This window comes from Anopheles moucheti, chromosome 3 (genome assembly GCF_943734755.1).
Source record: "Anopheles moucheti chromosome 3, idAnoMoucSN_F20_07, whole genome shotgun sequence".
NCBI classification, from domain to species: Eukaryota; Metazoa; Arthropoda; class Insecta; order Diptera; family Culicidae; genus Anopheles; species Anopheles moucheti.
Window position 1 is genome coordinate 42852614 of NC_069141.1, and position 12487 is coordinate 42865100.

General features: G+C 38.8%; 4 protein-coding genes across 4 annotated transcripts; all 4 read left to right on the forward strand.

The window, feature by feature from the left end:
• The first annotated feature begins 462 nt into the window (after window positions 1-462).
• Window positions 463-926, forward strand: LOC128305340 (larval cuticle protein A2B-like). Its single transcript, XM_053042729.1, has 2 exons — window positions 463-474; window positions 537-926. The coding sequence occupies exons 1-2, from the start codon at window positions 463-465 to the stop codon at window positions 924-926; spliced, it is 402 nt and encodes a 133-aa protein (XP_052898689.1).
• A 5180-nt stretch (window positions 927-6106) lies between these two features.
• On the forward strand, window positions 6107-7574 carry LOC128305328 (uncharacterized). Its single transcript, XM_053042714.1, has 2 exons — window positions 6107-6170; window positions 6254-7574. The coding sequence occupies exons 1-2, from the start codon at window positions 6159-6161 to the stop codon at window positions 7298-7300; spliced, it is 1059 nt and encodes a 352-aa protein (XP_052898674.1). The 5' UTR covers window positions 6107-6158; the 3' UTR covers window positions 7301-7574.
• A 945-nt stretch (window positions 7575-8519) lies between these two features.
• Window positions 8520-9241, forward strand: LOC128305331 (larval cuticle protein A2B-like). The gene is made up of 2 exons (XM_053042719.1): window positions 8520-8531; window positions 8610-9241. Exons 1-2 carry the CDS (start codon window positions 8520-8522, stop codon window positions 9186-9188), a joined length of 591 nt encoding a protein of 196 aa, XP_052898679.1. The 3' UTR covers window positions 9189-9241.
• A 2132-nt stretch (window positions 9242-11373) lies between these two features.
• Window positions 11374-12083, forward strand: LOC128302710 (cuticle protein 8-like). The gene is made up of 3 exons (XM_053039571.1): window positions 11374-11385; window positions 11514-11751; window positions 11794-12083. Exons 1-3 carry the CDS (start codon window positions 11374-11376, stop codon window positions 12081-12083), a joined length of 540 nt encoding a protein of 179 aa, XP_052895531.1.
• The last annotated feature ends 404 nt before the right edge of the window (window positions 12084-12487 follow it).

A 12487-nucleotide genomic window follows, 5' to 3' on the forward strand; every position in this document is an offset into this window, starting at 1 on the left:
TGCTCAAGAAAAACAGCCAGGCAGTATTGTTAATACGTAAATTTTAACATAGTATCTTTCTAAAAATGACTTATAAAACTTTTTAAATAAAGCCAAAATTCATCCATATGTTGCCTTAACCTTGAATTGTCACCATTATGTAATTTGACTCCCTACTCATTAAGTCCATTCGTTATCAAAACTTTTTTTTCTTCCTAAACATACCTACAGTGTGGCAATCCTTTCACTTCAACTAGAGCAGTCTGGTTCAACCGGTTGGAACATTTGGCAAACCGTGATCACCATCCCTGACAACATATTGCCGATTTTCGGTGGTTTTGCTTATTTTTTTCCTTTCTCCAACACTTCCCTGATACGGTTGGTGCATTTCACTGCGCTATATAAAGTAAGACCCTCTGCTGTTTTTGGCATCAGAAACCATTCGTTCGCAATCCTCACAACATCGCACAAATATCCTACAAAATGTATTCCAAGGTATAATAACAAAAAACCTCTGTCGTTTGGATATGTTTCCTCTAATCACAAATCAATTTCAGATCATCGTTGCTCTTGCTCTGGTTGCTGCCGTCAGCGCTCAATCTCACTACGGCCATCAGGAACACCATCAGCCACAGCACTATCACCATGAAGAAGAGCATCACGGACCAGTGCACTTTGAGTACCACTACGATATCCATGATGACCACACTGGCGATGTCCATGGACAGAAGGAGGCCCGTAAGGACGACTCTACCCAGGGCGAGTACTATCTGATCGATGCCGATGGCCACAAGCGTACCGTAACTTACCACGTTGAGGGTAAGAGCGGATTCATTGCTGAAGTTCACCGGGAACCGATCAAGGGATACCAGGCGCCCCAGCCTCAGCATCATCACCAGCCACAATACCATCATCAGGCACCAGCCCATCAAAACTATCATCACTAATATAGTTAGTTTAGATAAATATTGGAATAGTCAAATGATGTTGGTGAAACGAATATTTAAGTGTGTTTCATCAAGCGGTATATAATGGAAGTTTAAATACAAATGAATAAAACATTTTTTTCAATAAGCTTCATTCAAGCAACAATATAGTGTGTGGTTTGCAAAATCTGTCGCAGTAATTCAATTGTCACAATATTATTAGAATGTTTCATATTATTGTTCTTTAGATATTATTGTTCTTTCACTACGACTTAGAGACTTGTTGATGTAAGTTATAGTGGCTTCCAGTGCCGAGTAGAATCCTTCGAGATTTGAATGAAAGCTGGGACCACTGTAGGCTGTAAAATCTGGCGAACAGAGGCAAAATGGTACTGCTTGGGCTCAAGTGTAGTCGTTCCATATAGTAATAATTTTTTTAAAAACTTAATTACGTTATAGTCCCATTGATTGAGTATTCATATAGCATATTCCAACGCTCTCCTTCGACAAGAAAATTTTCATTAGATAACCATAAACCACCAATATATAGTTTCGTTATACAATCGTGGGCAGTAAAAATATCCTTGAAGAATTACACATTTTCAACTATATCATTAACGTCAAAACAACTTTCAACGATATTACTGAAAAATTTCTATCTGATTGAAATTATTGAAAAATATCAAGCATTATTACCATCGGCTTTACAATTCTAATTTGTATGTGCGACTTTGACTTCTTTGCCCTTGATATTTGTATAATAAAGTAGTGCATAAGTAATCATGGAGACAGTTGCTGCAACACTGTTTTTATGGCATTCTTTTGTAAATATAAACATTACAAACTTAACTAACAATAATAAATTTATTTCGGCTTCGTTGCTTTGCAACAAACCATGTTCTTTGGATCCAAGTATCAACTATTGCATTTCGCAAATTACCTAACTTTAGGCTGCAACAATTATCCTTCTACTATTTTCACAACAAAAACTTGTGGATAGCAGATTTAATAATTAAACTTCAAACGCAAAAATCTTTGCCGGACCAGCTAGGGACAGCCGAAATCTCTATTGAATATACAGTTTTCGAATTTCATTACTGCACTCTTAATAAACGATCGTTACGTTAATTTTGTGTAAATTTCTAATCCGTAACCCATTAATCCGAGATAATACCCTCCGCACAGGAATAATGTTATCTTCTTATTCAGAAACAACATGCCAGTCGTATTACAAAATAATTGGCAATTGACCTCGCTTTGCTAGCGTCAAGTCGAGGGTCAAATTCAAATTTCAAATCAAAAATTTTATTCCTTCTATTTTCTTACTACCCGTTGTTATTACAGATTTATTATCTGCATAGGCGTTTTTTTTTAAATCTTCTGTGTTGTTAGGATAGCCAAGGATGGGTGTATATAGTGTGAATACCCATGGCTAATGCATTCACTTGCCTAACTAATCGTTTTATTTTAATTTCTGATTGGAGAGTATCAACAAAATATACCATAGATGACGAGTTCCTATGTTCTTGATTGATATTTTGAATTGAAATAATAAATAATAGAAGCGCTGATTGGGAAATAAACACGCGTTCATACATTGCAATTAAAAAAGTATAAATGAAGCAGGATTTTAAAAATAAACTCTCGTGTTACATGTTACAAACACCAAGAATCCGTTTCGTCTGGTTTGGTATCTTCTCCACGGATTCGGGAATGGATGTTTGTCTAACGCCTAATGCACCCACCGTATCTCTCTTCTCTGAAGCAATCCAATAAAGAAAGAAACCTTCGGCCGGGTTCAAAGTTAGTTGATCTTTTGAATCGGTTGTAATAAGGTGCGCTGAACACATTTGTCTTCTACGAAGCAATCTTTGCAGGTCGCAATCTATTCAGATCTCCGTGAAAAGGATCACACTCGCGACCTGAGTACTTCGCGCAACAAGTAGCGCCGCTACAAAACTAATGTGAATTATACCTTAGGTTAAGACTTCAATACTTTTAAGCAATATGACCTGGTTGCCTCTTATTAAAATCTGGTTCACTCTATGTCCTTTTCTGTGTCAAAGGAGGCGAGCTTGCCAAAGAGTTTTTATTTCGCCTAAATAAAAAAAAATCTTTAATTAACAAAATGGCTTGAGTTGCAAGTTTAATATATTTGAGATTCTTTAGTAAAATAATAAATTAATTTAAAAATTTATAGTCTAAATACTTCATAATCGCAATATAATAGAATAAGTTTCAGTCAGTAATGCTTCTCTGTTACGCTTGGGTTCCAATGCAATTACACCTTTAACGAATAAGGAAGCAATTTATTTGGCGCTTCGTTCAGAATCAGGTTAAGTTATTTCATTATTATTTTATCAGATTGCATTAAATAAAAAATAATTCATTAAATTCATAGGTAAGTTCATCCATCCCAGATATTTAGTTCTAAGTAAAAGTTCTAACTGCGTTGAACATTTCATTGGTTGCGTATTAATCTGGTTTAGTTCGTTTTGTAGTTTATCATATCGTTCAATTTTTGCTAAGTATGATTATTTACTTTTTCATCTATAGAATTTTTTAATAATTCATTTAGTCCACTATTTCATCCTGCGTTTTTATTTTTATTTGGTCCATTTATTCATTATTAAGCTTTCATTTAGCTCATCATATATCTCATTTGCCATTAAATGGGGTTTGAACATATTCAAATATATATATTGTATATTGGTCTCTGTATATTGTTCTATCCAATTATACTAATGCAATAATTTGCCTACAGAAACATTCTGACTAGGTTATTTTCTTTGGGGCCTTTGGCGATTGGCTGTTCCGCCAGCTGGTCAACTGCGCAACTGGTCGCACCATTATACAGGCAAGGGTGACATTTTAAGAAACCCCATCCTATCCGTTCTACCAACAAATCCAACTACGTGGTAAAATTAAGTCTAGTTAAGCTTTAGCTTGTAGGATGTTAGACTGAGAAGAAAAATAAAGTATTATCACCACCTGTATTCTTAACAAACGTCTTTTGAGTAGAGTGAACCAAGTTGCGTTGCTTTACAACGATTTTGTGCACGAAATATTTTTTTCAAATGTTATTCTTAAATTTTCCTATAAACTCCATTCATTTTTATAAAAAAATATCTCTTAATTTTTTGTCATAAAATGGCACGGATCACAAAATATTGGAATACTTCACCGTGTGAAATGAAAAATTGTTCTTTACCATAGTTCACTTAAACATGATTATACATAGTCGTCATAGTCTAAGTGGATTTACAAAAATTAATAAAGAAAATTACATTTACTACCCGAATTGTACTGAGTAATATATGATTTTGTAATTTTCCGTGTATAATAATGCAGCTGGGTAAATAACGTGCCGACATGACCTACATGGCTTTGAACCTAGAATAGACAAATTGCTAAGTCTAAGTCCTTTGACCATTGACGCAACGCAGCAAGGAAATTTGCTGTATTAATTCAAATGAAATTTCTACAAAATCTGACTTGTGAAAACAATTTATGTATGCCGTATACATTTTTTGGCGAATATTCCTTCCGCTGCATTTCATAATTTGAACAAGTTTCGAACATCAAGAGATCATACTGAGTATATTTGCGTTTATCAAAATAATGTACTTAATTTCACTTTTTATCAAACTTGTACCGGTATTCGGTGGAATCCAAATACTAATGTAAATTTGCAAATACTAAACAAGCAAATACTTACTTTAAAGACAGCTCCCAAAAATTGCACAAGTTAACACAACTGATCCCTGGATGAGAGATTTAGATTGTACACGATCGCAATCATTCTTTCACATTTTTTTATCATCAAAAAGATCTAAACTATTATTTTGCACAGAATTGCTGAATGTCTGAACTGTAATTGTTGCGTTCATCATTATTCGGAAATTTCACTTCACTATTCTAAATCCGAGAACTCGCCGCGTAATGTCTATTATACTGGATTCGCACCACGCATGCTAAATTATAGAGAAATTGTTCACGTTGCACAGTTTCCTCGTCCTATAATCAACACATTTTCGATCTTCTCTCTACGATGTGCGAATGCATACTGCACATCATGTAGCTAGACAAGCAACAATAAACTTTATTTCGCATCAAAAGCCTTTAATCCAGTCCAGCCACTTATTTTTGGATGATGCAATATGTGCCCGTCCAAAATCACCCAAACTTTGAAATGGTGGCAAGAACTGCGCGAGATCATGCTGACTAGTCTTGCTGTCGTCAACATAGTGTACTACATTTCACTTTTTCTCTTACTTGAGCTGCAATTCGGTAAGATCTAAATGTCAACCAGGTTCATGACCAGTCTTGCATTTTACTTTCAATGTTGTTTCACTTCTACTAGGCTTCCAGCTCTAGCGTGTTTCTCAACAAATATACTGTCTCTTAATAACTGCAACAAGCCATAAACACTTAGGAAGATGAATTTGTATCGAAACGAAATAATCGTATCTTTCTTCTGATCGTAACGACCTACTAATTATATTTATTATGAATTATTGGATTATTAGACTTTAGTTTACCGTATATGGTAAATATTTGCTACGGGGAAACGGTCTATATGGGATTTTATCTCGGTCCTATCGTATGGGACCGGCGTTGTTACTAAATATTAAAAACTTGGAATAAAATATAAATAAAATATACAAAAAAAAGTTTAATGTACAATGCATGACAGCCAAGACTCAAACTGGAGCATGAATTTATGGAGCATTTATTTGCTATTAATTATTAGGTTAATAATTAAATTATTGCATATTAAAATAATGTCGCCAAGAGGACATCAAATTAAACAGTTTTTAATTATATTAACAACGATACATACTTTTGTCTCGAGCTTCATTCAACGTACAAGTACAAGTGCAAGTAGTATTTCAAGCTGCACAGGTGACTGACAATCACCTCCTGCATATCGGTAAACCACAGCCTACCGTTAGATGTTCTCTACAAGGCTATGAAAAGGTTGTTCTAGCTCGGGATATCTGATATCAGCCATGATACTTGTAACTTGCTGACGCCTATGGATAGTACCGAACGCCAAATACCACAACAATTACGCCCAGTGTCATCTTACCAATGCTTTTAGTCGTCATTTCAGTCGCCACAGGCAAAAGAAGACATGTAGAGCAAAATGATAAGCACTATAAAAAGGCCACGCTGCTGTTTCATTGGTATCAGTTTGATCGCAGAGCAGTTCTAATACAATACTAGATTTTAAACACCATCAACGGTGCGATGGCGTTAAAGGTAGTTACTAAACAGTTACGAGGTGCTCCTCGTCTTACAATTGTCGTACTACAAAATTTTCTAACATGGTTTACTGTTCACAGTTTACGATATTCTTAATAGCGGCTGTGAGTGCTGCCAGTCTTCAAGACTATCACCAGCAAACACACCTACAGCAGCAGCAGCAGCAACAGCAACAACAACAGCAGCAGCTACAACAACAACAAAATCAGGCCGATCCGTGGGATTTGAAACGATACGCGTCTGATGCACAGCATTTAAACGATGAACAAGTAGGATACGATTTTTCCTATTCGGTTCACGACCCAGTCACCGGTGATCAAAAGAGCCAGGAAGAATCTCGTCGCAATGGTCACGTTCGTGGTCAGTATTCTTGGGTAGATGCCGATGGTATACGCCAGATTGTCAATTATCGTGCTGACGATCGCACTGGATTCAATGCGGAACAGCGACGCGAACCTGCAAATCGTCCACGACTCAACAGAGTGTTGCAGTTAATCCCTGCACAAACGGTAGCTCCGCTTTACACAATTGATGCCATTCTTGCTCCTGCCTATACTTCCGTGTCCCGTATCGATCAAATACGACGACGTGAACAGGTGTCGCATGATAACCGAGAGGATGGCAATGATGAAGAACGCGATAATCGAAGCCATGTTCGAGATGCGCTAGCGGATCAACGTGAAGATCGTCGTGATAGCATTCGAAATGATCGTCTAGAGGAACCTCGTGCTGATCGTCGAGATGAGCGTCGTGATGATGGACGTGACGAACGCCACGAGGAACGCCGCGAAGAACGCCGTGATGACCGCCGCGAAGATCGCCGTGATGACCGCCGTGAAGATCGCCGCGAGGAACGCCGTGAAGACCGACGTGAAAATATCCGTGACGATCGGCACGATAACCGTGAGGAAAACCGCCAGAACAGTTTGCGAGACGATCGAGTCGATGAGCGCAACGAAGATCGCCGAGGAGATCGCCATGATGATCGTCGCGAAGAGCGACGTGAGGAACGCCGAGATGAAAGACGTGACAATCGTGATGATCGACGTCAAGCAGGCCAAGAAATTGCATCACAATCGGAAGTTCGATTCCAAGCGCCATCGGTTTCTTATCAGTACAGCAACTGATTTACATTGTCAGATCACTGCCACACAATGAAACGTATTCACCGCCATATCTGTCATGCAAAATAGGGTGTGATAGTATCGCAAAAATGATTCATGCGTTATATCCTTCCTAGCGTGATGTTGTAAAATGACAACCATATATCGACTTAATAAAGCAAATGAAGATCGATTGAAAGCGAAACTCAATCTCATGTTAAATAACGCCAACATAAGTTCGCCAATATCAATGCAAGTAGGTGCATAAATTGTATAAATGATCGAATACTGAAATATTTCTGCTTGCCCACAAGAACACAATTGAAAACGAAAACCTTCGTTTCCGTTAAGGTCCACTACGTACGTTAACAATCGACCTTGAGTGTAACCAAGTGTAGAGTCTCTGCTCTCCGATCCGGAAAAAATGCATATTCTGTGTTCACATAACTTTTTTCCAACAATAATGAGATGACACAAACGCTCCTATCGTGGAGAAAAGAGTGCTTCACCACACACTGCATAAATGGGGTGTTTCCGTCCACTTGTCAGATCCATGGTCAGGGATGTTCCAATGGGATGTTTTTTTTTTTTTTTGCTTGAGCTAGCCACTAAATTGTGGCGTTTTAATGGTAGTTCCATTTTCACCTTTTCTGTCCCACCCTTTAACACCAGAAGAAGAAAACAAACAAACATGAATAAAACAAGCCGACCGGAATGAAGCCCCTGCACACGCAACCATACAATCTACCCTCAGGCTGTTCATTCGCATGGTTATGCAACATCTGAACTTGTATCTTGAAAAACGAAACTGAAAGTACCGTCCCGCATCGATGACTGATTCGGAACACTGACGTCAACCGAAACGAAGAGCAAAGGAGATAAAGATAAAACAGGCTTCTCAGTTCGCATAATTCGAACTGGTGGGAGAGAGAAGTTTTCCTTCTTTTTGGAATCGAGAACTGCAACGGTGCAAATAAAATGTGCAAAACAAGAGAAGACAAAAAAAATACAAACCAGACACTAGACATGCAAAAAGATCGGCTAATGGCAGAGCAGTGAAATTGCTAGACTGTTCCAGGGTCTGCCAGGACGTGCTCGTTGAGGACCCTTCGACTGTGACAGCCAGTGTTCATCGATCATTCGGTAAGCAGCCAAGAAACCATATAAAAGCGTTGAGTCAGTCAAGTTAAGCCATCAGTTTAAGTTGGATCTTCAGATCTAGTGCACTTGGAAGGCAATCGTGATGGCATTCAAAGTAAGTGTCTATCGTATTATCACAAGAGTGTCACAGTGCGTAGCCTAACCCAGTTTGGCTCGTTTCTTTCATTTGCAGTTTGTTGCTTTGTTCGCTGTACTGGCCGTAGCCAGCGCGGGAGTTATACCGATTGAGGAGGTCCATACGTCCTACCAGCCAGCTTCCTACTCCACACATCTGGCACAGCCTGCCTTGATTAAAACAGTAGCCCAACCGGCAACCATTGTAAAAACCATTGCTCAGCCCACGATAGTCAAGACGATTGCTCAGCCAACGCTCGTCAAACACATCGATGAGGATCACGATGCCCAGTACGATTTCTCCTACGGAGTTCATGATGGTCATACCGGTGACATCAAGGAGCAGCGTGAATCCCGCCATGGCGATCAAGTGCACGGTCAATACAGCCTGATCGACTCTGATGGTCACAAGCGCACCGTTGAGTACACCGCCGATGATCACAATGGGTTCAACGCTGTCGTACATCGCGAACCCACCGATATCAAGATTCCGCAGCCGATTGTTCAGAAAGTCATTGCTCAACCAGCCATTGCCAAAGTCATTGCTCAGCCAGCCAAAATTATTGCTGCCCAGCCAGCATACTACCACCAGCCAGCTCCGACTGTTGTCAAAACCGTAGGACTCTCTCATTACTAATTTGGATGTTTCATCAATCGTATGGGACACTGATTTAGACTACCATTTTCAAAGTGCACTTCTACTCTTACTGTATCTCACGCTCTTTATACTTAAAATTCTTAGGTTAACCAGTACAAATACATGTGACGATTTTTAAGACGAAATCGTGTTAAAAATATAACAATCTTTAAAGCATTCTGTTCAAGATGACAAGAGCAAAGGTTTTTACTCCAAGTACACATAATCTGTCCAGAAATCGTTGTCGTTTAATGTCTTCTCACAAAATACTTCTTCCTGTATTGTTGTTTCCTACTTAGTTCATTGAGCAAAAACATTGCTAAAATTCATTACTAAAATTTTCAACACCTGTTGAGGTTGCTGTACCGATAAAGAAGAATAATCCAATTGCCTCTCTTAATTACGATCTTAGGAGTTTATCGATCTTATCAATTATTCTAATCTTCATACGCTCAGTGGCGAATCTATCGGTAGGTGGAGTAGGTGGCCGCCTAGATCCTCCCCGTGTTAGGGACCTCGAAAAAAGCAGTTTAGCAGCAAACGGTGTAAGGATTATGCCGGGAAAAGAAAAAAAAATCTCCAATACGATCATACGATCTTTTCTCATGTAATTGATTTTTTATCGAACAGAAAGTTTACAAAAGTTGCTTTAATGCGAACAAATACTCGCACGGATTCAGACGTATGAAGTACAGACATTTCCCGAGTTACATGAATAATGCGTATCAGAGAAAATCGCGTGTTACGAATTTTCACGTTAATAGAATTCCCTTTACAATATCGTTTATATTTACTATTTAGGAATCGAATACTTCTTTTCATGTTACGAAGCACATTCATTAACTCTTCCGTAGCTGCAATGTTGTTTCTACTATCTGGCCCACCTTTCTGTTTCTAAAGGTGTCGCCCGCCCTTAAACCATTAAGGCAGTTTCACCCTGCGTAAAGCTGTTCAGATATGGAAAGCCACCAAAAATAAAATCATAATTGTTACATAGCCAAAAGCTCTATTACCGTAAGAACTATTAGCATTGCTTTATTTACTAATGACAACATAGGATAATATAATATTTCCGGTTTGCTTTCCAAAACTTTGAAATTTACAAGCAATGCGCGAAAATAGACATATCCCACGATGCGCCGTGAGCAGCTCTAAAGCGAAAAGCGTCTAAGCAAAATTCCAAACTCCAAGGACTTTAATTTAATTACGAAGTTTTCAAAATATAGATTTAGTAAACAAGAGATAAAAAATATGAAATCTGATTTAGTAATACTTTTGCAGCGATACAAATAGAAATATAAAACTTTCAATATTGCACAACATAATTTAGACAATATTTGCTTTCTAGTATCATCTAAAGGCCCTCTACATTAATGTGTACATTTTATTTTGTACACAACTAATGTTTTTTGTTCGTTTATTTACAGAGGCTTCAACTTTCTGAATCTACATTCGTCTCTCATTACTGATGTTATTGACCTAACATATCTTGTACAAATCCTACAAAATGCAAATATCTTTGACCTCATAACGGTATCACAGCTTCAACCGTAAAATTGCGCAAATTATTACCACCCCAGCGTAATGCGGGTCGATCAAAACATTTTCATGTGCGTTGACCTGCGATCACACATTCAGCCGTGGTAAGCAAATCTCTTACATCTTGCCTACATTTATCGTACATCGGGTCAGAAATCATCGCCGACTGGTGTGCCTTCAAGTACCGATCGAGCAGTGCGGTCCAATTTCATTCGCGCCTACATCGTAAATTGAATCAATCCCCAAAAACAGCAAGACGCAATCAAGCAACGCTTCGTCTTGCTATTCGCGTCACCTGAGGCACAATACCACATGCCAGTTTGCCCTTGAAGACAAACTGCCCTGCTTCATGTTACTGCTTTCAACTTCCGAAAATACTGCACACACGTTCTGGCGCACACCGTTTCGCCTGGGGACGCAGCTAACCGAAACTCCGCTCGTTTGTTTCCAATCCCCTTTCGTCCGGAGAGTGGTTGCAAAGTAAGCCGCTTGGTACAAGGACCTTCCCAGAGTTTGAATCTTCCAAGGAAATGCTTCAAGGAACTTTGCCCTACGAGGTGCGACGCATATATAAAGACTGTGCTGTATTCAAGAACACTGTCATTCGCTTGGTTTCTTTTGGTCCGAACATACGTGGCTAGACAGAATGGTTTTCAAAGTGAGTATGCACGCAAGTTTTTGGAGAATAATAAAAGTTCGCGATCGCTGAGCTTTGGCCCATAATCATACAGGCATCAACATATTTCGCAACATATTGATACTGATTATTGCCAATTTTCTTTCCAGTTCCTTGCGCTTTGCGCTATTTTCGCCGTAGCCCACGCTGTGTTACAACAACCAATAAGCCCCGTTTATCATGCAGCGCCAATCAACTTTGCACAGCCTGCTCTATTTAAGCCAGCACAAAAGCACACAGTATATACACAGCCGGCTTTAATAAAAACAGTGCAGCAACCGGCTGTTGTAAAAACTTATGCCCAGCCTACACTCGTAGAAAACTACGTGCAACCGACAGTAGTGAAGAGTTACGCACAGCCAACCATTGTGAAGAGTTACGCCCAACCAGCCTATGTCAAACAGGTCGAAGAGTACGCACCGGCTAACTACGAGTTCTCGTACTCCGTGCACGATTCGCATACCGGAGATGTGAAGAGCCAGCACGAAACTCGCCACGGCGACCAGGTACAGGGTCAGTATAGTCTGCTGGATGCCGATGGTCACCAGCGCATCGTAGACTACACTGCTGATGACCATAACGGTTTTAACGCCGTTGTTCGACGCGAACCAACTCACGTCAAAGTTGTCCAACCCGTTCAGAAGGTTCTAGCTCAACCTACCTACACTGGACACTACTAAAGTGAATAAGACTTGACTAACATGAAAAAAGTAAAACGCACGAACGTTTAGTTCAATTGAGTTGTCGTTGAAATAAAGTAATAGGTTATATTATTCAGCTGTTTCTGCTACATGTTATATTATATTGCTTTAAAATGGATTCCGTTTCTATTGGATTTCAATGAGCTAGCGGTTAAAATTTGCTTTAAACGATACTATCCGATACTATTTCGAACCAATGTATGTTCCAATAACTGTGATTCGTTATTTTTTTAACTGCATCACAGCCATTATAAAATTAATATAAATGTCCAATATTTAACATTAAATTATGATATTTTGTAAATTAAATCTTCACTTTCATACTTTAATATTAAAATAATTGTTCTCCAATACTCGGTAATATTATTTGTGATATCTCAGCG